The 26,366-nt window shown below is 35.0% G+C and overlaps 1 protein-coding gene across 1 annotated transcript in view; it reads left to right on the top strand.

Annotated features, from left to right (window-relative positions):
- LOC118195025 (sulfotransferase 1E1-like) overlaps positions 1-26,028 on the top strand; it is a 47,625-nt gene extending 21,597 nt beyond the window's left edge. Inside the window, exons 4-5 of the mRNA XM_085817178.1 lie at positions 6,480-6,702; positions 25,822-26,028. Of these exons, the coding sequence (XP_085673304.1) occupies positions 6,480-6,702; positions 25,822-25,952 (354 nt within the window). The 3' untranslated portion in view covers positions 25,953-26,028. The remainder of the gene's footprint in view (positions 1-6,479; positions 6,703-25,821) is intronic.
- Positions 26,029-26,366: the final 338 nt, after the last annotated feature.

Below are 26,366 nucleotides of genomic sequence, written 5' to 3'. Positions count from 1 at the left end.
GGTATGTCTTGTGCTACATATAAATCACTACCTGTGGCGATGGAAATTAAAAAATAATAGTCAGTTGTTCAATTCAATTTAAACGTTAATAAGTAATCTAAGACGACTACACAGTCAATAAACTATGCTAAGCTGACTCAACTAAATTTACCGGCACGTAAAGGTTAAAACATTCAACTAACAAAAAATGCCAAATTAGAATAGTTGCTTTCAGATAAAGGTGGCAAAATTCTAACAGCCCTACGCGAGTGCCAAAAGCTCTCTGTCAGTAAGATTCAAAACATTCAGCTTATATATACTTAAAGTTAATTTGCATTCTGATGAAGAATCCAGAAGAAGATATTTTAGTAAAGATCAAAATCAAATTAACTGATTGATTAACATAAAGCTCCAGAAGGAAGATGTTCTAGTAAAGATCAAAATCAAAATAACTGATTAATTAACATAAAGCACGTTACAGTATTATCAAATATCACAATTCAGATAATTTGTTTCCAAGATGAATGATGAATCAGGTGCATGTTAGTCTCTAAATCAGTTTCTCTCATAGTAATGTTAGAGACATTGTTGACTGTGGAGATTTATTTAGTTTTACTAAAAGTTAATTTTTAGTTAAAGAAACTTTTCTTTCAGTCTGATTTTCACCCACGCTTTCTTGCCAGAATGTTAATAAGCTAGCGCGCGTGTATTCAAATGGGGTAGAAAAAAGTGCTATTTAAGGGAATGTTTTAAAAGCTCAGTTTAGAGCATATTATGCATGCTTGAAATTACTAGCGATTAGACTGCTGGGTTGCGTTGAGTTCTTCTAGCCATTAGGCTTGTTTTCCGCCCACTTATACATGATAGAGCCTTCCTGCGCTTTAAATTATCCTGTGAGCCGTTAAGCTAGATTTATTATATTTTGTTTGAAGTTCATCGTTACCTGTTTTGAGTTAAGCCAGAAGTTCATCGTTACCTGTTTTGAGTTAAGCCAGAAGTGTTGGCTTTGTGTAAACCTAAATGGGGCCATACTTTAAGTTACACCGAGTGAATAAAGGGATCTTAACATGCTTCTTCCGACTTTCCATTGTACTTAAAGACCTGGGGGTAATCCCCCATACAGTCTTTTTGGAGCTCGTTAGTTTATGCTCCCAAAGAGAACGAGACTCTTTATGACAATAAAAGTCAATAATAGAAAAGTACGAAGGGGTAAGAAGTAGAAAAAATATGGTTCACAAAGCGATTTTGGTTTGTTTATCTGGATTGGATATTAATGAAAAGTTTCGGTTCCGACGAAGATCATATTCTCTGAAGCGTTTATTTAATTGAAAGCATTAGTAGCGTTATGTAAGCTCATATAACAAGAATTAATTTGGAAATGATGTAGTTTAGAGGGATTTATTATAAGCAGTTACTATTTTTAAGAAATAAAAGGAAACAGCAAAATTAAAATGGAGAGTTTACTTCTCGTAGAACCAATTCTCATGAGATGTTAAGAGAAATGTAACTTTTCCTTTTGTTTCTGTTTTTTTTGCAAGGTAACCTTAATTTTTACTTTTACTCTGTGGTATTAATTTCTTCCTGTTCCGAAAAAATATATTTTTTCATTGAACTCATTCATTGAGTCATTTTATTATTATTATTATATAGTAAGAAAAGTATGGATAAAACTTCACTCCGAAACCAAAAAGAATTACATAAATAGGCGTGACTGAATATTCAAATCTTCTTTTCTTTAAAGTGTCAGTAAAATATGCATAAATATAAAGGTATCACTTCAAAATTTAAAAAAATAAAGATTTTCTTTTTATTCCTCTTGACCCTTTCTAAAAAAAACTTGCCGACACCCGTGTAGTTGAACAAAAATCTATTCTTCTTCCTGGTGTCACAATCAGTGAGTTGAACTTATTCAAAAACGTACAAGACACAGCAGTATTACAAGTAGGTGATGCACGTTTCAACCAGACGTAACACACAATATTTTTTTAGACCAGAGGAGCGTTAGCCCAGAAGGGCTATTAGTCTCGAAACGGCCTTTTGCATCGGTTCACTATAAACGCCTTGTGAGAACCACTTGTTTATCTTCTAAGTAACAACTGTACGTAAGTTCGTGTAGGAACTACACGGGAGAAGGGTTAAAAATACCCTTTATTAAACTCTTTAAAATTCACACAGTACGCCTCACTCGGGTGGTAACTCAAATCACAAGAACTGAAATAAAAATCCGAAGATATTAACAAGTAGTGGAAATCACGTTACAGGGCTCGGAAAACTCCATTTACTTAAAACCGCGTCGAAACTAGTGACAGCTAAGTAAAAGCTGATACGCCACGTAAACCAGAAATAACTGCGGGAATAGAAGCTCACGAAACAGAGGTGACAGCAATAGCCTCAACACTCTAAACTTCCTTTCTTAAAACTCGGTATTTAAACATTTTCTCCTCAAGGTAGAATTTGCATTCTTTCACGCGCGCTACCAAATTTAAATATTCTGGCATTCACAATCAGGTGAATGAAGGCTTATAGGAAAGCTTAAAATTAAACTTAACTTTTTAGTAATAAATATAAATCCCTACACAGTGAATCACTTTTTTTAAATTATTGCCACCAAATACTATCGCCCTGCATTATATTTAAAGAAATTAAGTAATGAAGAATCTGCATGAAAGTATGTATTTATAAAAAAACGACGGTATCTAGAGCCATCAAATTTTGAATAACATAATCGTCCACCCGAACATGGACACCTGAAAGCCGGAGTTTTGAATTTCGAATTTGTTTTTGTATCTATTTCACATTTTATAAAACTTTAACGAGTTTTTTATTAACAAAGTTAACAATTTCAAAGCGCGCAACGGCAACACTATACGGAAAGAATATTTTAATCTCTAGCGCGCGAGGCTGTCTGCCAGAAATTCTTAAGATACACTGTTTTTAAATATTTTGTGATATTGCTGTTAAAAGTAATTTTATGGTTTAAGTGATAGATGATATTTAATAAATAAAGGTAGGAAACGTTAAAAAACGCCCCTTTGTGAATAATATATAAAATCTGAAAGCTTTCATATTTTATTATTATTATTATTATTATTATTATTATTATTATTTTCATTTATTTTAAAATCATATTATTAGTAATTTTAATTTTATTTCATTTTCAATTTATTATTATTATATTTATTATTATTATTATTATTATTATTATATTTATTATTATTATTATTATTATTATTATTATATTTATTATTATTAATATTATTATTTTTATTATTATTATCATTTCAAATGCGCATCATTCGACAGACAGTCTCTGTCTTCTTTATGCGGCAACACGGATCACCACACACGCACACTCACGACGGTCGCGGACACTTAGCCGCCGAGACACTTAACCGACACCAGTTAGCCGACAGGACATTTAGAAGACACGGACACTTAGCCGACATGGACACTTAGCCGACAGGACATTTAGGCGACAAGGACAGTTAGCAGCCAGGACATTTGCCGACACAGACAGTTAGCCGACAGGACATTAAGCAGACAATGAGTCTAGCTTTTCCCAATGCTTTCAGATTTCTAATACTTTCACATTTCATTACTACAGATGCAGAGCTGACCAAACACAAGTCAGTTAGAGTGACATTATACGAGTTGTTTATTTTTATCACAAGAATGCTGGTATGAACTGCCTATTATAGAGGTCACAAATAATTTAAAGCTTTGATTCTCTTGTAAGGATTATGTTAATTTTATTAACAGTTAAATTTTGAGTTAAACTTCCTTTCCTATCGATTCTTAATTTCAACTTACCGCTTCCGGCCAGAACGTATCACGTCTGAATGCTAATGAGGAAGAGCGGTATATAACCGCGAAGTTATACGGTCTTAGTGAGAGAGATACCAGATATTCTGGCTGCACGCGTCCGCCTTTTTAGGCTACTCTCTGATAAGCTATTATTACGCTCGGATGTACTTTAAGTCCTTGATAGCTTCGCAGTCAATTAACGTTAATGGGCCAACTATGTTAGAATTTTGATAGCTTCGGCTATATCTCTTTTAGTTTAGTTTAGTTTAATTCTTAGTCTCTTAAGTTCAAGCTCAAGTATCAGCTCTATTGTACAACTCCAAGACGGAGTTTTGTTAAACTTTAATTGGAATAATAAAGGGTTATTTCACCCTTCTTACTTGTTATTTCCTGTACACGAACTCAAGCTATTATCCTCTTACTAGTTCTTAAGATTCTTCACTTTTAACTGTAACTTAGAATTACACAGTGGGGATTTCCTACAATTGACGCGTGCAGCCAGAATATCTGGTATCTTTCTCACTAAGAGCGTAGAATTTCGCGGTTATATACCGCTCTTCCTCATTAGCATTCAGACGTGATTCTAAAATTACGTTCTGGCCGGAAGCGGTAAGTTGAAATTAAGAATCGATAGGAAAGGAAGTTTAACTCAAAATTTAACTATCAATAAAATTAACATAATCCTTACACTCATAAAAATTCTCTTTTTTAATTGTTTTTAATAGCAAAAAATATATTTGCTAAACTAAACCTTCACCGCCAATGTTTCTATAAAAAATATAATTCAGGATTAACAATAAATTTAATTGCATTATACAGATTTTTCATGACAGAGAAAGGAAATGTCGGTAGTGGGAGAAGCGGAACGATTTATATAAGGAGAGGAATGTAGCATGATGTGTTGAGTAAAATAGTAATGAAGCGTAAAGGTATTAGAAATTTGATAGCATTGGGAAGAGCGAGATAGGAAAATTAATATCATTAAATAAACAAGAAGAATTATACTGCTGTGAAAGTGTTCAAATTTTTTTTTTCGAAAATTAATTTATAGAGACATAAGGTATTTTTTTGGAAGCAGGCAAGATAAAAAATGAGCAATCGCCTTCGCCGGAAATCCAACCACGGACCTTTGGAATACCGGCCCAGCGTGCAGAACCACTACAGCACGAAGGCACGCTAGGAAGGCCGGGAGAAATACCTTATAAATTCAACGAGAAATTTCAAAGCTTTTTCAATTTGGTGAATATATACCAAACAGCACGATATATATCAAACTGTGCTAAGTTACACAAGAATTGAAAGCATACGATATATATCAAACTGTGCTAAGTTACACAAGAATTAAAAGCATATATGAAATTTTTAAGAATCAAAAAATGAATTTTATTGATAGGTGAAAAAATGACTTAGATGTTGAACTTATGGAAAAGTCGAGAAATTTTGTAATTGATAGTAAGTTTAAATAATTATTGGGTACGTGTCAGCTAAACGTCACTGTCGGTTTAATATTCTGTTGAATGAATCACTTGCCAGTTAAATGTCCCGTAGTTAAATGTCCTGAAGGCTAATTCTGTGTGTCGACTAAATGGTGCCCTTGTCGGCTAAATGTTCTGTTGGTTAACTGTCCGTGTCGGCTAAATGGTGTCGGTTAAGTGGTTGTCGACTAAGAGTCACGGACCCTACTCACGATATGATAATAACAATTGAATATCCCGCACTCACGATATCATATCCCATACTCATGATATTGTAGAGACATTAGGTTTTTTGTTTAAAGCAGTAGGTATTTTGTTTAAGATGAAAAATGTGCAACCGCCTTCGCCGGGAATCAAACCACGGACCTCTGAAATACCGGCTCAGTGTGCTGACCACTACACCATGAAGGCACGCTAGGGGAGCGGGAGAAATACCTTATAATATTATAATAACAACTGAACTGTTGCCACAAATAAGAATAAAACCGCTACAAAAAAAAGAAAATATAAAAATGTCTAAAAGGATAGATTTCATATTCAGACATTTGACATAATGTATTTCAAAAAAGATTAAAAGGAAAGCTCCAGTTGTCCTAGAAACATTTTTTTTTTCTATTGCTCAATCTCTTTCAAAATCTCAGAGTTTTCTATAAAGATAAATTTTAGATTTAAAATTTTCGAAATGATATGTGATTTTTCCATGTAATAACTAGCAAGCATGTGTTAATGTATCCAAGTTAAATTTCCTCGCATGAAAAAAACAGAATAAGATTAACTAAGTTATAAAATTTAATTAAACTTTTTATAGTATATTTTCCTCTTTAGTAAGTTGAAATGGCATTGGTAAATGATAAAAAATAACTGCCTTGTTAAAAGTCACTTGGTTCTTTATTTGGTCATGTCCAAAAAATACTCCTTAATCCACTGAAATAAAAGAATAGAAAAGAAAATTTCAGTAATAACTATATTCTTTCTAAAATGTAATTAAAAGATAGTTCTAAAACATCATTACAAGTTCAGTTCATAGTGCTTTTTCTTACAAATGAGGATATAGCATTAAATTCGATTTGGGTCGACTAAATATACAAAAAAAAAAAAAAAAAAAAAAAAAAAACTAAACATTATTCCTTTAAATTTGAGGCTGCGTCATTTAAATTTTGTATTGCATTTATGAAACATAATTCCTTTTTTATGCATCTGTAAGTTCTATATTTTTTACAGGAAATGTTGGAAAACGATGAGGAATTGTTGAATAATATTATCAAATACAGCAGTTTTGATTGTATGAAAGAAATGATGAATCGACAAGTGGCGGAACTTGCAGCTTTGCCTCGAGACTACGTTCTCAACCATCCCGATATTCCGCAAGGATTGAAAACTCTGCTGGGTTCTGAAGAAAAGTTTTTTGATTCTAACCCGGATAGTGTCACATTTGTTCGGAAAGGTATGTCTTGTAAAGTAGTTGAATTAAAATAAAAATCCTAATTTATGCTAGAGACGCTTTGATATTTATAGTTAGCACTTATTTCAGTTATATAATTTTAGATCAGTTTTTGCGAAGGTCAGTCTTACTGATGTTAAACAGCGGGACCGAGTTTTGGGTCCGAAATTTTCGAAGTTAGGTCCCATTCTCTAGTAACAAGGAAAATTCAGTGCCTTACTTTCAGTGGGCAACCAAGTCTCACTTCGAGATTGGTCCAGAACGATCTTTTTGCCTTATCCATCCCTTTCACTAATGCTAGGTAATCATCCCCCTTCTTCTTTCCAAAACTAGAAAAATACATATACATTCGTTTAAATTTAGATTATTTTTAATGTTTTTTATAAATTAAACAAGAAAAAATATAGAAAATGTTGATAAATATCAAATTGGAATAAAAGTACTTTTTTATAGCCATAAAATAAAATTAAATACTTAACAGGTAGATAAAAGGCTGACCACATTGACCTCCTGAAATTATGAAATCCCCCCTGGGGGATTCCCTACTGGTTGAGAATCTCTGATCTAGAATGTTTCTTCTACCAGGTAAAGTTGTCCACGTTCTTTAGAATGTGGAGACGAAGCAACAGCTTATCCTTTAGAAGCGGGTTGCATGACAAGTTCCTCTTGAAGGATGTTCATCGGATTTCTACAGAAAAATTAAGTTCACCACATTCTTTAGAATATTGGGGTGGACGATATCCGTTGATATAATTTTTATATATATCATGGAGTAATATTCGATTCCAATCAGGCGTCTTCATATTGATTGTTCACTGAAATAAGCGAAGATAGTCAGAACTCAGTTATTCCCATTATTGACTCTGAAAAGCAATACGTCAATCAAAAACGAAGCTCTTCTTTTTTGCATCAATGCTCTTCTTTTTGCATTGATTTCAATCTTTATGTATGCATGCGCTAAAACCGTAGGTACCACCGCAAAGACACATATTACGAAACTCCCAAGACTTCAAAGTAAAACCTTACATTTAGCCCTTAAAACACCCTAGTGCTTCCCTAGCGATGTGATTCATTCGAACCTAAACATTAAAGCCATCGATGTTTTAATTAAAAGTCTCAGTCAAACTTAATTCTCCGAAACCGGACAGACTGATAATCGTATACTTCAAAACATGCCTGTATATGAAGCCAACCAAGATCCGTGATTGGCTATCTGGAAACACGGTATCTTCCCTCTAGTCAAAAGGCGATGCCCCGCTCCTCAAATTTGAAGTTTTTATAGGGTTATACTGAATCTAGAAGCTTGAGTTAAAGTCCTTCGGACCCTACGAGACTGATAATGAAGTATCGCTGAGTTCTAAAACAATCATAAAGTCCGAAGATGGTTGAATCAATAAATTATTTAATCGGAAACTGAACAGAACAATCACAGCTTGTGCTACAAACGAGCTACCGCTACTTTGTTTGTATTTAAATTAATACTTGTATAAAAAATCGTTAAATTTCAATGTACGTAACGTAGCCTAAGATTACATGTAAAATAGATTACTTAAACTGGCTCAAATGCTCACTGGAGCGTATTTTTAAAATGTCGCCTAGCAAAAGGCTACTTTAAACAGAACTGACAAGAAAGAATAAGTAATAGCAAAACGCGGTTGCCCGAAGCTCCAATCTAAACATTCAAAACTCTCAACTTAAACACATGAAAGTAACCAGTTTTCACTCTGCTGAGGAAAACTAAACAGAGAAATTAGAGTAAAGGCTTAAATCATAATAATTTGTTAGTTAACATAAAATACCTTACGCTTTTTTATGATGATTCATGGGAAAAAACACGAAAACTGTGAAAATCCGTGCTGTCACTCCCAGTCGGAAAAGTGTTCGCAAGAATAGCAAATTATGAATCTCTCAGCAAAGATGATGACACTCGATGAAAACAATGCTCCGAAACAAGGACCATTACCAGTCAAACCCTGCAAAACTCCGGCTACAGTACTTTCAGAAACTTAAGTAAACTGGAAAGCATGAATGAAAAAAATCGCCAACATCTGTGATGGCGAGATTAAAGAAAAAGTTAAACAAGGTCAATCAATATTTAATTTAAAACTCCAGTTGAATATCTCAAGGCAGCAAGATATTTACAGGACATAGGCATTGCCTTTATACTTTCCAGTAACAAACTATTAAATTGTATTTAAATATATGTCGAATGATATTCAAGAACGAGACTTACTTAGCGAACTTCATTCGGAAAAGAGACCCGCATCCAAAATAAATCATTTCTCTCGAATGAGAGATGGAGAAGTATAATTATTTTCTATTTATTTCGTGTATCTCTTTCGAAATGCAGAGAACAAAGCAATCTTTAACGTCATAAATTTTTTGGTATTACGACTAAAAACTTCAAACCTCTTCCAAGCACGAAATAGTGCTTCCGTTGTAGCGACATGCACAGAGCCTTGTTTCAATAAGCTTCGATGTGTTCGATTAAACGATTAATTCTAATACATTTTGGACATGTCAAATAAAACAAAACAAGCAAAGTGTGTTCTCTGCAGTGAAAAATCCCCCAGCAACTTATAAGGTGTACCCAAATAATTCCAAACGATGTGTTCTCTGCAATGGAAAAGGTCATTCAGCATCCTGTAAAGTATGCTCGAACGATTCCAAATATAAATTCAAATAGATGACTGAATGTGGATTCTCGAAGAAAACTTCCCAGCTATGATTCAGAAAGATGGATACTCCGTCAAAACATTTCAGCCTACAGTGTCTTTCTGGCAGGAAAGCAATGAACTAACCCTTCCGATGTCAAATAAATTCTTGAATCACTGTGTTCACACAACGATACTACAAAAAAAAAAAAAAAAAAAAAAAAAGCTGACCTAGTCCTACAAGTTAAAAATTCCACATCTATAATCGATAAAATCCACGTAAGACTAAAAGCTGCAGCTATCCTTGAAAAACTGAACAAGGAAACGACAGATTAGGTCCTTATTTTCCCTGCGAAGACGATCGATTATGATTGGTTATGACGATAGGGGTTGTGACAATCGGTTATGATACTTTTTCCCCCTCCCTTTTGACCAGCAACGATGATAGCTGAGTGGTGAGCGGAGCTTCACCTGCGAAAGTTCTCAGGACTGGGTTCAACTAGCAAATTTAACTTTTTCGATCCAATCTTTGCACAGAACTTTTGTTTTAAATTACGTAAGAATTTTTCGTTAATTTTTATCCTTATGGGCCGAACATTTTATCACTTCGAATTTTTTTATGCACCAAGAAAGTTTGTTAAATGGTCAGTTAGTGGCCATGCTACAGTTAGTGGCCTTCCTGGCCATTCTACAATACTGATGTTGGTCTTAGGTCACAAATTCCTCAGTTTTCAATACCAACTCAGACTTACTCAATGACTGACTGACACCGCTACTGGAGCTCCTGTTTCAAGGCAATAAAAAAGCTCAAAATGAACTTCAGAAGTGCTATGCAATTCACATTCTTCACTTACAGCATCTTCAAAGACCTCATACATTATTATCTATCTGTTCAATGTTGTTTTCACATCTGTTTCCCCAGATTAATTTCTGCCTTGGATATTTCTCGGCGTTTACCATAAACATTGCTAAATTCTGTTTTCTGTTCTTGAGACCAAAAAAACTATTAATCTTAGACGCTATTCTATTTTCTTTTATCTTTAGTATTGTATTTACGCTAAAACAATATCAAAAAATATGTAAAATATAAAAACCAAAACCTGCTGTTTCTTACCTAGTGTAGTGGTTAGCGGCGTCAGGTCACGAGTTCGAAACTCATTAACTTATCCTAATTTTCCAAACTTTTACTATGCTTAAGAGTTTCGTTTTTCTGCCTAAATTACTCAAGTCATGTTGAATTTCTCTTATATTTTAAGTTGAAGTCTATGCTGTATTTTTCTTTATTCTGTTCACTATTATATTTTTATAATCTGGAGGGAGGTAGTACTAATTCAAAGGCACACCGAAATAAATAATCTTTGGATCCTTGCAGTATCGGGACGACGATACAGCCAGTTTACAGCCATACTCGATATGGTGGTTAGCAGAGGCTGACTGATAGGTTTCGTGCTAAGAACATGAGTTCGGTCTTCGAATAAGATTTGGATATTTATGACATCTTCCTTGTTTTGCGGATGCAGTAATCTTTTGCTCCCTTACGATACATCCTGGACGTAAAAATATCGGTCAGCTCCCGGTGTCTCTGTAATAAGAGGCTAAGTTCCTTTTTTAATATAATATGTAACAAATTTTCATTTTCACATTTAAAATTTTATATTTTGTGAATCTGAGATTATTTTAATGCTATTTCAAGTAACTCTTCAAGTCTTACTGGTAACAAGTATTTATTATTGGAGATTTATTAGGAAAAAGTAATCTCTGCAATTAAAAAACTTATAATTTCAATCTCCTTCTAATAATGGATTATTTACAATAACAGTCGTTATTACAATAATAATAGTAATAACCTCTATGTTCAATAAATGCTTTTTAAAAGCAAAAACCAAACAAGTCATATGCAAAGCGACTGAAAAATCTCATGTTGGATTATTTTTTGAAAAAGATTCGAAATAACTGCTGTCTGTTATTCATTTACTATCATTTCTGTTGTTAATCTGCATGCTTATTTAAAAGTAAATTCAGAAATTGTAAAATTTCCAGAGAGAATTTTCCGATTTTATCTTTAGTATAGAATTTCCAACCAAAACGTCATTCCTTTCGTATCACTTTTATTAGTCCAAAGTGGCAATTTGCCCAGAAGCACTGTTAATTTCGTTTTGGCATTTTGCGTTGATTCACTATAAATGTCGGTTCACTTTTCAAATTGTTACCACCAAATATTAAAGCCTTGTATTTTATCAAATGAAATTAAATGATGAATAATATTCATAAATGTATGTATGTTTCTCGCATTGTGATAAAACAACGGTACTTAAAGCCATCGAATTTTGAATACCGTAATCTTCCACCGAATATAGGCATCAGGAAGTCCTAATTCGGAATTTGTTTTATTATCGATTTCATATTTTTTAATACTTTAACGAATTTTTGATTAACCAACTCAAAGCGAGCAATGGCAACACTGTACGAAAAAAAATTATCTCCAGCGCGCGAGACTATGTATCGGAAGTTCTAAAGGTATGCTCATTTTAAAAGTATTTTATGATATTGCTGTTGAACTGAATTTTATGGTTTACGTGCGAAGAACAGGATATTTAATAAATAGAGTTAACACCCTAAAAGTTAAAAAAACACCTTTGGGTGCAATGTAAAATCTGAAAGTTTAATTTTTTTTTTTTTTATTTATTTATTTTTGTATTCAATGCACTATCCTACAGAGCAAATGTAGTGAAGTTGAAATGTTGTGGTAACAATATGGAAATTTTGAGATATATTCATAGAAACCAGTTATGCACTTTCTGTAGTCCCCAATTGATGATGTAATTTGAAAATGTGATAAAAGGAGGGAAATATAGTCTGTAACGTTTGAGAGGGGATAGTGTTTTTAACATTTTTACGTATTGGGATAAAGATTTAAGTTGAAATTAACTTTCAGATGTCCTTAATGTTTCCATTAAACTGAGGAGTTTTCTAATGCTAATCCATTAAACTGAGGAGTTTTCTAATTATTGGCCTAAGAGTGGCAGGTTAGATTTTGCGTGACGCTACGTCAAGTTTTCAATATGGTAGAATAACAGCAGATATGATTTTGAGATGACATAAGTAATATGATTCATCGAATTGAGAATTAAGCCCTACGACGCACAGCTCAGAGCATCTAATATTTTGTGACACTGGCAATACAATCCAGAGTTAGTAAAAATTTATGGAGTTTATTGAGATATTGAAATATTTCGATGCTCCAAAGTCTCATGATTTCTCATAGACTTAGTCAAATTTGCAAAAGCCTTCTTTTACGACTACTGTTACTAACACCAAAATATAACTGGCCCACGAGCGGCAGAGAGGTAAAACGCTTATTTGGTTCGGGTTTCGAATCCCGGCGAGCTGGCTGGCTGCATGGACGTTTTCGTGATTTTCCTCACATGCAACGTGTATATGAGCCAGTTTCACTTAGAAAGTCCTCCACGAAAGTATTCCTCTCCTTAGGCAGATGGCCTTCGAGGCTTTGCTGTAATCAAATAAACCAAGCCAAACCAAAACGTAACTGGAAATGCTTGATGTGTTAACGTATCAGATTTACTTAAAGTGACGAATGCACAGTATGGTGTTCTTTGTTCATCTCAGATGTGCCTCAGCATGACGGTCATTTAGTACAAAAATTTCAGATGATGTGGTTGTCGAGATCACCATTTGGCACCATTAACCGCAAACCAGCGTAAAGTCTTGATTTGACGCTGTTATCAACATCAATAGATAATTATTCATAGATACTTAGTATACAATAGCTGATATATTGATGAGGTGTTACATCCCGTTCCATATCTCATATTCTGGTAGTATCAAGTGAAGTAAAAACTTGAAAACGCACTTTCAAACACAGCTAACATAGCAGAATTTTTTTTAAGAAGTGGTCATGTGTTTTCTTGCTTAGTTATTACGAATGGTGCAACCTCGGAGTACTGGTCGCTAGGACCTACCTCTATCGAAAAATTAGGTACTACATTCGAATATATCACTAATGAATTTCTAGCATTGTGAACAATGTTCGAAAAAAATTTAATAACATCAGTAACCTCCTAGTAAATAGAGAAACTGCCGAGTTGATGAAAAAAAAAAATATCCAGCTGTTAACTGAACATGTAAAAGAGCGAAAAATGTTAGCAAAATGTATAGCACCGTACCCAAAATACAGATACATTAAAAGGGAATTACATTCAGAAACACGCATAAGTGCCAAAGCAAAAATAATAATTTACCAAAATATAACATGTTTACAAAACGACGATATAATCGGAGAAAGGCAGGGGCTTAATTTCTAAAATTAGAAGTGCCGGAGCCCTGTCAAAAACTGTGAGGAACAAAAGAAAAAATAAATAAATAAAATAACAACAAATTAAAATAATTGAATAAGTAAATTTAAATTAAAAAAATGTAAAGAAATAAAGAGAAATCTAATATATATAACCTAACGCTAAATGGCAACAGTCAAAAAAAATTCAAACATCTAACATCTGAACCGTTAGTAAAAGAGATTCGACAGATTTTTGCATGGACATAACTTTTCCTCTTATCCAAGAGTAATTGCTTTATGTTACCTTTATTACTTTTGACATGAAATTCTTCCATGTAGTGTTTTTCTTATAATTATAATTCTTTCTTATTTGCTTGGTTAAATGTAAAGTTTACATGGCCCTCTGGTTATAAACTGGAAGCCCAACAGTGGGCCCGAAGCCTCAAAAATTTAAAACTTATTACCGAAAGAGGAGCGCAATTTTTTTCTTCGAGCTCTTCTTGCGTTAAAAGAAGAAAATTACCACCCTGGTGATATGGAAAATTTTGATTTTTGACAATCTGGAAATTAACAGGAGGAATCTTAGGAGTGAAGGATTAATCCAATGTCCTTGCATTTATTGTAAAGCAATCATGCAGTAAGTAGGAATTGTATTTTATATAAAGTTAAATTGATTATGATAGTTTAACATAGAGTGAAAGCATGTTTAATTTTCTAAATAAAAAGAAATAATATTTGAGAATAAAAAAGAAATGGATCAACAGACGGAAATGACTGAAAATATGTCGTTAAAAGTCAAAGCTACTGTAACGGATGAACCAAAAAATAAATGTGGAAATTCTCCAGATCCTAAATTCAATCTTATTAGTCTCAGTTATCATTGATTAGAAAAGAAATCTTAAACTCTATTTGAAAAACCTGCGAAAAAATGGAGCAACTCATCAGAGGCTTGGAAGAAGAAAAATAAGACCTTGAGGATGAAGTGGAGGAAACGGTTTAAAAACTGAAAGGCTACAACAGATGATTCATAACATAAGTTCTTCAACATAAGTTCTACAACAGATGATTGTTCTAGTAGACATTTTAATATTCTAATAAGAAACAAAATTCAAACTTAGAAAAGGAAAATAAGTGGCTCAAAAATGTATTGCATTAAGTGCAGTCGTCTAGCAAAAGTAATGAAGATAAACAAAATAGTAATTCCACAGGTGCTGTCAAAGTTGCCTTCGAACTATTCTGACATTTTCAAAATTTTTACTTTAAAAGTTCCTTTTATAGTAGGGTGGATCTGATATTGTGATTTGGCTTTTAAAATTCGAGAGTCGCTTCAAACCAGGGGGGGGATCCAACCCCATATAATGAACTTTTCAAGAACTGATTCTATGTCAAATGAATCATCTCGATTCAGTGATGTTTCAGGGAATCATCCTGATTCCATGTTAAATGACTCATCTTGATTCAGTGAAGTTTTAGGGAATCATCCTGATTCCATGTTAAATGAATCATAACGATTCTGTGAAGTGTCAGTGGAATAACCCTGATTCCATGTTAAATGAATCATCCCGATTCATTGATGCTTTGGAGAATCATCCTGATTCTGTGCAGTTAAATCAATCATTTCAAACTCGCCATCAAAAGATTCCCGGTTTACTCTTCATAGAGATGAATGTGAAATATCTTGCGGACGGACTCTTCGTCGAGACGTCATCAGAGCCGGAGGGGGAGTCTATAACCTAACGCTAAATGGCAACAGTCAAAAAAAAATTCAAACATCTAACATCTGAACCGTTAGTAAAAGAGATTCGACAGATTTTTGCATGGACATAACTTTTCCTCTTATCCAAGAGAGTAATTGCTTTATGTTACCTTTATTACTTTTGACATGCAATTCTTCCATGTAGTGTTTTTCTTATAATTATAATTCTTTCTTATTTGCTTGGTTAAATGTAAAGTTTACATGGCCCTCTGGTTATATACATTATTAAATTAATTTTAAATAGTTAAATAAAAAATTGTCGGACCTCGTCCTATCTAGCTGGAATTACAATTCTACTCAGAAGCTAAGAAGCAGCTGGCTCTGTCTTATGTATAATGTAGTCTTTGAAGGGTGACAGATACAAAAGCCATTCCATTTTTGTAGCACATAATGAAAATATATAAAACTAAAGCATCACTAAGGAGAATATTGACAGTTCTAGAAACATAATGAGGATATGGAAGGAAATTATAACGGAAAAGTGTAGCTTTAAAAGTGAAGAGGAAGGAGTTCGAGACTTTCTGATCCCGATGCTCTGTCGATGTAATTCTAACTGTCAAGAAGAAATTTTCCCTGAATACGATCCAATAACAGTGTGAGAATAAACGTAATACTTCTCAGTACAAATGACAGTCATGGTCCCCCCTTTTGGCTACGTCATTTAAAAAGTCTACAGGAGCTCTTCAGTAGGAGGACCCTTGTGTGGAACGTGCACGACCAGGGTATCACTTTTAGGACTTTCAGGGGAATATAAAATTTACTCGCTCTTATAAATGCATTGCATATCCTGGAGAATAAGCCTTTGATATGCCATTGGGAGCTTTTCTTACCTTAAAAATCTCAAACTCTGTGCAAGGTTTTAGTGCGAGGAAAAGACAGCCCTGCATTCAGAACTTAGAAGGAATTTTTAAAAGATGTTTACTATTAAAACAAATTTAACTCTTAAAATTGTAGTTCATTTACATAAAAAAAGTGTCCGAGCCCTTTTAGGCCTCGGATACGCTCCGGCTGAAATTATAATTTATCTCGAAAACTGAGAAGTACCGCAGCTGGGCTCCAGTGGGCTCCGACGCAATCTAAGCTCTGGAGAGAGGCACTACGAAAACACTTATTTGGGAACTAATTATGCCTATGATTGCATGAAATTCAAATATCTCGTCAATCTGGACTCTGGGACTCAAAACTGTCATCGAGGGAATGCTATCAACTACCTTTTAATAAAAATGAGTTGGAAACTTTGACTCATAACACATGCATTACGATAAAATTCGAATACTTACTGAATCAACGTTAGAATGATTTAAACATTGTGACATTCAAATTCATGCCCAAGTTATTACTAAACTCCTTTAGTATAATGAGCTTGTAGAGTTGCGCGCCTCCAACCTGCACGCAACAAAGTGGTGACTGCTGAAACTGGAAATTAGACAGAGTCTTGCGAAGGGTTTAAGTCCCTTTTTATTCAACTTAAGAAATTACAATTGCGTGCTCTTGACGCTCACAAACTACGCCGACCCGGCGGTAAAATAAAAATAAGAACCTGAAAAGAAATAATACCAAGAGACTAACTACGAGGCTCTCTAAACGTAACTAACATCACCGCGTTCTAAAGTACCGCTGATAATTCAGCAAACTCTGAATACCACGTTGAAAGATTAACAATTTGCCTAGTCAAGCACACAGGCCGAAACGCTTGGTTCTTCAATTTCTGACTAACTACCTCCGCGCTCGTGAAGTAAGAACAGCACACACTGAACTCGTTTCCTTTCTATTTAACTCAGAATACTTCCGCTGATAATTTGAATCCTTGCGCGTTCTACTAAAATTTACATACTCTGGCATTGGCAGTTCCAGGGGAAAGTAAGGCTTGACAGGAAAGATAGTTTAAACTTAAAATAAATGTTAGTTAAAATAAATATAAACCCTACATTCGCCGCTGCCAGAATTTGGAAAACTTGGAAGCAGGTCCTACAAACGACCTGTTGTAAAGTTTCTATAATTCTGAACTAACTTTTAAGAGCCTCGTTTACATAAAAAAATCTTATGTCACAAAAGGTATACTAAATTTCTGTAGATACTTATTTAAATCTCTCTTCTTACAGCAACTTTTCCTGCACTTCAGCAATCAATCTTGTTCTTTTCCTTCCAGCATCTGGAAGGAATAAGTATCAGTATCTTTCTAAATACATTATAATTTACACTTTCTTGTCACTCAATACATTTTTGTTTTTAAACGATTTATTTTCCTTAGTTACTGCTTACTTCACATTCATTCAAGTATTCAAACATTAATTTAACTTTACCCTGGCTCTCCACCATGTGTGGTGTCAAACGGGATGATTCGTGTTTTAGTATTACAACACTTCCCCTAACCACCATGATTTGTTAGAATTCAAAGACCAAATACACACACCTTACACGACATTCTACAACTCGATGAGCTACTTTAACATTCTTAAAATTCAAGTGTAGGTGGAGAACCCTACAAAACACATTCATTCTAACTTCCCCCTCATTCATCTTTAGACATGCAGGCTTTCGCTCTAAAGCATGATTTTATCTACAGTTTAATACTTAAATTTCAATTCATTCCTTTTGAGCATTCACTTTTAGCATCTACAATTTTATGCTTCTAGCCTAAATTCTACTTTTACATAACATGCAAGTATTTACATACATTTACAAAAGTTTAATACATATGCTTTTTACAATTTACCATAAAATGAATAAGAGAAAATAAATTTTTACTTTACTCATTCTTCGCCAAGCTGGCGGCACTGAAACTAAAATTCTTATTAGTCAAAGAATACGAAGTTATTTTTATCTTCGGTCAAATTTTGGCTTTAACATAACAGAATTAGTCTTTCGACCAACAGAAAATGCTTGTTTTTAGCTTTTACACTTAAAGAAAATAATACTTTTGCCTTAGCTAAATAAAGTAAAACAAAACTAAGTCTCAACCGAGACATATTGACTTTCGTCAAAACATAGAACTTCGTACTTATGCATAACATTTCGGAACAAAACAGAAAGAAAAATTTATAGAAGGTTTTAACTTATCTTTGAGTTTTCGATGCTTGAAATTCCGTCATCCGTTTTTGGCAAAATTGATTCCAAGTTAGAGGTTTCATGGATGTCAATCTTCTCCTTATTGATCTCCGAGTGTCGTCCCCGTTGCTTTTTCTTTTTCGTCCTCTACATGCTGGCCTCTTGACGGAGTAATCGTCTGGTTGTTGGCCTTTGCGTTTCTGCCTGGGACGGCTGGTGTTGACGTCCTCCGGTCTGGAGTCCTTCTTGAATTTCTTCTGTTCGTCGTATTTTTGTGCCTCCTGTTGTCGTTTCAGTTTCCGGAACGGCGGCCTTGCTGGCACCTGACTCTGTGGCCGTGTGCGCGTTCTCCTTGATGTGTAATTTCTCCTGCCATCTTTTGTAGGTGGTGTTTTCGTCTTTACCACGGTTTCTTTACCCGGTTCATCTGTATTTTTGTTTTTCTTAATTGCCGGAGTTTGAAAATCATTTTTTCTTTTTGATACCGACGTCCGGGTTGTAGAAGTGCTAGGTCTCTCTTCAGTTCTCCGTTTCTTGGGTGGTGGAATAGTTGTTGCAGTCTCTGGCCCTTCTATTTCGTTTAGACTTGAGTCCTGCAAGAAACTTTTAAGGATTTCAAAATCATTTGGATTATAGTATTTTTTCACCTGGTCGGGACTGGCTTTACAGATTTCCCCTCTCTCGTTTTTAAGATATAAGACTACTCCTTCGATTTCCTGAATTACATAGTGGCCTTCAAACTTTCGAGCTAGCTTTGCCATAAAATTGTCTGGGGCAGTTGATAAAGAAAATTTCCGTTTCAATACTTTATCCCCAACTTTAAAATCTGCTTCACTGCGTTTTCTATCATAGTATAACTTCTGTCTATTTCTTGCCGTATCGGAGGTTTTAAGCGCCTGATCAATTAGCTTTTGCACGTCCTTTTGTTTAAACTCCTGCTCTCTTTGTTGCACAAAGAATAGTTTATCTAAAGGCGTAATTACCTTTCTGCCTAAAAATAATTCTGCTGGAGTTTTTCCCGTAATATCATGATGTGCTGTTCTTAAAGCATAAGCTAATTCATTTATGTAGCCATCCCAGCGCTTGTGATGTGTGCTAACGTAACTGCGAATTATTTTTACTATGTTTTTATTAACTCTTTCTGCTATGTTAGCCTGTGGTCTATACGGAACCATTTTGATATGGCGTATGCCAAGTCCATTGCATATGTTTTCAAATATTTGACTAATGAATTGTTTTCCGTTATCGCTAATGACTTTTATCGGTGCACCGTATTTTAAAATGTATCTGTGTAAGAATGCATCTGCGACTGTTTTGGCTGACGCGCGTTTAAGTGGAACAATTTCTATCCATTTTGAAAAATGATCTACTATTACTAAAGACCAAATAGACACACCTTACACGACATTCTACAACTCAATGAGCTACTTTAATATTCTTAAAAATTCAAATGTAGGTGGAGAACCCTACAAAACACATTCATTCTAACTTCCCCCTCATTCATCTTTAAACATGCAGGCTTTCGCTCTAAAGCATGACTTTACAGTTTAATACTTAAATTTTGACTTCATTGCTTTTAAGCATTCACTTTTAGCATCTAAAATTTTATGCTTCTAGACTAAATTCTACTTTTACATAACTTTCAAGTATTTACGTATATTTACAAAATTCTAATACATATGATTTTTTACAATTTACCATAAAATGAATAAGAGAAAAATAAATTTTTACTTTACTCATTCTTCGCCAAGCTGGCGGCACTGAAACTAAAATTCTTATTAATACAAGAATACGAAGTTATTTTTATCTTCGGCCAAATTTTGGCTTTAACATAACAGAATTAGTCTTTCCACCAACAGAAACTGCTTGTTCTTAGATTTTATACTGAAAGAAAATAATACTTTTGCCTTAGCTAAATAAAGTAAAACAACGAGACAGAAAGTCTCAACCGAGACACATTGACTTCCGTCAAAACATAGAACTTCGTATTTACGCATAACATTTTGGAACAAAAGAAAAAAATTTTATAGAAGATTTTAACTTATCTTTGAGTTTTCGATTATTGGAACTCCGTCATTCTTTTCTGGCAGAACTGTTCCCACGTTGTAGGTTTCATGGACGTCAATCTTCTCCTTAATGACATTCGAGTGTCGTCCACATTAATTTTCGTTTTCGTCCTCTGCATGCTGGCCTCTTGGCGTAGTAGTCGTCGGGTTGCTGTCTTTTTCGATTTTCCCCTGGACGGCTGGCCTTGGCGTCCTCCGGTCTGGAGTCATTCTTGAATTTCTTCTGTTGTTGCTGGTCTTTTCGTTCCTCCTGCTGTCTTTTTATTTTCCGGAACGGCGGCCTTGTTTGCACCTGACTCTCTGGCCCTGCGAGCGTTCTCCTTGATGTATAATTTCTACTGCGATACGTTGTAGGTGGTTTTTTCCTCTTTACCAAGGTTTCTTTACGCGGTGGCTTTGCATTCTTGTTTTTCTTAAATGCTGGAGTCTGAAAGTTTTCGTTTTTTCTTTTCGCTACGGTCGCTTGGGTTGTAGAAGGGGTAGGTCTCTCTGCAGTTCTCTGCTTCTTGGGTGGTGGAACGGGTGACGTTATTTCTGGACCTTCTACTTCTTTTGCGCTTGAGTCCTGCAAGAAACTTTTAAGGATTTCAAAATCATTTTGATTATAGTATTTTTTCACCTGGTCGGGACTTGCTTTACAGATTTCCCCTCTCTCGTTCTTAAGGTACAATATGACTCCTTTGATTTCCTGAATTACATAGGGGCCTTCAAATTTTGGAGCTAACTTTGCAGTAAAATTGTCTGGGGCACTTTATAAAGAAAATTTCCGCTTCAATACTTTATTCCCAACTTTAAAATCTGCTTCGCGGCGTTTTCTATCGTAATATATTTTTTGCCTATTTCTTGCCGTATCCGAGCTTTTAAGCGCCTGGTCAATACGTTTTTGCACATCTTTCTGTTTAAATTCTTGCTCTCTTTGTTGCACAAAGAATAATTTATCTAAAGGCGTAATTAACTTTCGGCCTAAAAATAATTCTGCTGGGGTTTTTCCCGTAGTATCGTGATTTGCCGTTCTTAAAGCATAAGTTAACTCATCTATGTAGCCATCCCAACGCTTGTGATGTGTGCTAACGTAACTGCGAATTATTTTTACAATGTTTTTATTAACTCTTTCTGCTATGTTTGCCTGTGGTCTATACGGAACCATTTTGATATGGCGTATGCCAAGTCCAGTGCATATGTTTTCAAATATTTGACTAATGAATTGTTTACCGTTATCGCTAATGACTTTTATAGGTGCACCGTATTTTAAAAAGTATCTGTGTAAGAATGCATCTGCGACTGTTTTGGCTGTTTGAAAAATGATTTACAATTACTAAAAGAAAACGATTTTTATTTAACTCGCTCTGGGGGAAGGGACCAGGAAGATCTATGCCTAAAATTTCATTCGGAAATGTAGCGCGAATGCTATTTAAGTACCCGGCCGGGCTGTAATTAATATCATTTATTAACTGACATTGATTGCAGGACCTGACATACGCAGTTACTATTTTGTATAATTGCGGGAAATATACCGCCTCGCGTACCCTTTTTAAAGTCTTTCTGACCCCTAAATAACCCGCTGTTTTCGCGTCGTGTAATTCCTTCAAAAAGCTTAATCGAAGCGAGGCTGGGATGACTGGTTTGTACTCGAGATTTTCGTTTGTTGTTTTCGTATAAAATAATAAATTATCTATTATTTCATAGTTTTCTGCTCTATTTCCTATCGCATCGATATCTGTATGTTCAAAGCTTTCGGGGTCTTTCGGATATGCATTGATACTTCCAAATTCAGGATCAGCTTTCAGTTCAGCGATAATTGTATCTCCAGAATCTAAAATTTTTGAAGTCAACACAGCACATTTAAGTTCATTACCTACATCGTCCAGTTTTATACGAGAAAGTGCGTCAGCTACATTGTTTTCCTTACCCGGTTTATATTTTATTATTAGATTATATTCTTGGAGTTTTAAAGCCCATCTTATTAACCTGGGCGTTAGGTTTTTCCCGAGTAAAGTCTACCAACAGCCGCATGATCCGAAAAGACTGTTACTGGCGCTTTGCCGAAATAAACTCGAAATTTGTGTACAGCCATTAATACGGCTAATGTTTCTCTCTCTGTAGCTGTATAATTCCTTTGTGTGTGATTCAACGTTTTACTAAAAAATGACAGAGAATGGCTATTTTGCATAAGAACCGCACCCACCGCATAGTCCGATGCATCTGCTGCAATTTCCAGGTTTTCGTCCCCCCCTCCGGGAATTTCAAAACAGAGGCATTGATGAGCGCTTCTTTTAATCTTTCAAATGCGCTATTTGCTTCCGCTGTCCACGTAAATTTACTTTCTTTTAATTACTAACAGTGGTTCAACAATATTAGCGAAATCTTTTATGAATGACCGATAGTAAAAACATAACCCAAGGAAAGAAGAAAGTTTCTTGGCGGTGTTGGGCTGTGGGAAATTCTTGATTGCTTTTATTTTTGAATCTTGCGTTTCTATACCCTTTTGCGAAATTTTATAACCCAGATATTTAAGTTCTTTAGTTGCGAACTTACATTTTGAGGCGTTAATTGTAAGACCGGCCTCTTTTAATAATTTAAACACTTCTTCTAGATCTTTAATATGTTGTTCCAACGTATTACTCGTTATAATTATATCATCTAGATAGATTAAAGTCAATTTTCCTAGGACAGTCTTTAGAAAAATGTCCATAGCTCTCTGGAATGTTGATGGGACCCCACACAACCCAAAGGGCATGCGTAAAAATGCATAGTGCCCGATTTTGTTATAAACGCGGTTTTATGTACGTCTTCGGGTCTCATAGCTATTTGATAGTAGCCAGACGTTAAGTCCAAAGTAGTCATGTATCTAGTAGATTTAGTGTTTCTAATAATTTCCTCTATAACCGGCAAAGGGTAAACTGGGAATTTAATAATACTATTAAGTTTTCTGTAATCGATAGCAAACCTCCAAGCCCTTTTATCCGCAGGACGAAACTCGTTCTTTTTCCTATATAGCACGACTGGACTCGCGTACTCACTATTTATGGGCGTTATTATTTTATTCTTTAACATTTCCTGAATATGTTCTTCGATGATTAGGTCTTTTTGTTTATCATAACGATACGGTTTAGTCCTACAAGGTTTTTCGGCAGTTAACTGTATCTGATGCGTAACTATTTGACAGCTACCAGGCCTTTCTGAAAACAAGTTTGAAAAATTACTCACCACTTGCTGGTTGGCTTGCCTTTCATGGTCATTCAAATGGCTAAGGTCAACTTGCGGTTGTTCCACAGGTTCCATCACCCTCTGGTCCATCTCCAGCACAATAGAACTGTCCTGAAAATTCAATTTGGCCCTCGCGGCCCTTAAAAACTCCATACCTAAAATAAGAGGATTTTGCAGATTCTTCACTACAAAAATTAATACTTTGAGGCTTTCCTTTTTTACCTGTATGTTTAATGATAATTTCCCGATGCAGTGACAGGTTTTTCCTTGCGCCGCTATTATTTCTGTGTTTTTGTTTTTAAATAATCGTAACCTATAAAAACTCTTTTTGAAAAATGTCTCACTCATAAAATTACCTTCTGCTCCTGTATCGATGAGGGCTTCTACTGGTACATCGCCAACCAGGACTTGTATAATTGGTAGATGTGAGTTCTTTACGATGACCGTATTTAAGTGTCTTTTTGAGGGGTTTTTTAAAACTTCCGGGGTCTGGACCCTCACTTTCACAGGCCCCTCTACTCGTTTAAAGCTTTCCTTTCAACTTCTGTCTTCTGGGTACGCAGACGTTTGTTGTCGAATTTCCTTTTTGGGCCTTGACCTTCGAGGTTCGATGAGTTAGCTTGATAGCTCTTTCCCCCATAAGAGCGGTTTGCATTTCTGGTCTGCTCATTTGAAGATTGCCTTCGGATCCCTTGAGAATACGATGCCCCTCTAGCTTTTTCCGCTGTTCTGCGATGTTGAAACTTTACCGCCAATTCGAAGAGCTCCTGCAATGTGCTTGGGTTTCTAATTTCGAAGTAGTCTTGAACAGCAGGTAACAATCTTGGTAAGATTATTTCAAAAATCTCCGCGCCGGGTTTCTTCCCATACAGCATATCCGTCAGCTTAATTTTTCGCAGAATAAAGTCCGTTAATTCTTCTATATCCCGTTGATAGAAACTATATAGTTCGGCTTCTAGCCTTGCTCGATCTTTCACTATGGGGAAGGCCTTTAATAACGATTTTTTGAAATTTTCAAATGTATATGTCTGGCTTCCAAATTCCCCTAATAAAAATTTGCCTATATTCTTCCACCATAGCGCGGCCTGTCCTCTTAGTGCAGATGTGGCGATGACAACTTTTTGTCGTTCAGGCACAGGGTAGAGCTGAAAGTGATTTTCTAGGCTTTCTAGAAATAATGCCACCGAATTTTTTCCGTCGAAATTGACGTTTGGCTTTATTGACGCTCTCAACGTCTGGACCAGGTATCCAAATCCTTCCAATTGGCTTGCCATTTCTTGTTGTTGTCCCGCGGCTTCCATCCGATTTTCGGCCATTTCTGTTCGACAAGTGTTCGGGCGCCAATGTAGAGTTGCGCGCCTCCAACCTGCACGCAACAAAGTGGTGAGTGCTGAAACTGGAAATTAGACAGAGTCTTGCGAAGGGTTTAAGTCTCTTTTTATTCAGCTTAAGAAATTACAATTGCGTGCTCTTGACGCTCACAAACTACGCCGCCCCAGCGGTAAAATAAAAATAAGAACCTGAAAAGAAATAATACCAAGAGACTAACTACGAGGCTCTCTAAACGTAACTAACCTCACCGCGTTCTAAAGTACCGCTGATAATTCAGCAAACTCTGAATACCACGTTGAAAGATTAACAATTTGCCTAGTCAAGCACACAGGCCGAAACGCTTGGTTCTTCAATTTCTGACTAACTACCTCCGTGCTCCTGAAGTAAGAAAAGCACACTTCGAACACGTTTCCTTTCTATTTAACTCAGAATACTTCCGCTGATAATTTGAATCCTTGCGCGTTCTACTAAAATTTACATACTCTGGCATTGGCAGTTCTAGGGGAAAGTAAGGCTTGACAAGAAAGATAGTTTAAACTTAAAATAAATGTTAGTTAAAATAAATATAAACCCTATAAGCTGCTAGTTTATACGATTCCTTGAAATTGAAATCTTTTTACAAGAGTATGGTTATGGTTATTTTATAATAGTATACGAAATTTTATATCATTTGATGCATTTTTCATGATACGGCATTTCTTTATCATAACAACGTCTGTTTTATTTGTCTGATAACCAAAATTAAATTTCTTACTTATTCTATAGGTATTGTTGGTGACTGGAAAAATTACCTTACACCAAAGCAAAATAAGAGACTGGAAGATAAATATTGGGAGAGAACGAAAGGAACAGATATTCCAGAACTCTGGAAAGACATTATACAGCGGACAGAATAATTTTTTTTTTTTTTTTTTTTTTTTTTTTTTTTTACGATGTTCTTAAATTTAGGTCTGAAATAAAAATATTCTTCAATGATAATTGTTTATGTTCTGTTTAAGAAAATGAAAATTCTACATACCAATGCATATAAAATGTATTTAATTGTTACTATCGCTGCTTACAGAAAAACTTAAAAAATGCACGCAGTCCTCTACTCACAGACAGCAACATATTCGAAAGGATTCGGAGGAAAATTGCAATTATTTTCTCCTGGGTAATATTTCAAGTCTCCTTTATCAAGAACTAATAGACTTTCACGTGAGCTAAAGAACTTTTTATGTAGTGAAGACATTTAATCAACCATTCAATCAGCAAGGAACAGAAAACAAATCCACAGGTCTGTCATTTTCTGCTCCGCAATTAAAAGTAAA

Source organism: Stegodyphus dumicola, chromosome 5 (assembly GCF_044657685.1).
Source record: "Stegodyphus dumicola isolate Sdum_Otavi_A_Nest chromosome 5, ASM4465768v1".
NCBI lineage: Eukaryota > Metazoa > Arthropoda > Arachnida > Araneae > Eresidae > Stegodyphus > Stegodyphus dumicola.
Note: the sequence above shows the minus strand (reverse complement) of the source record. Positions and strands in the feature narration are given on the sequence as shown.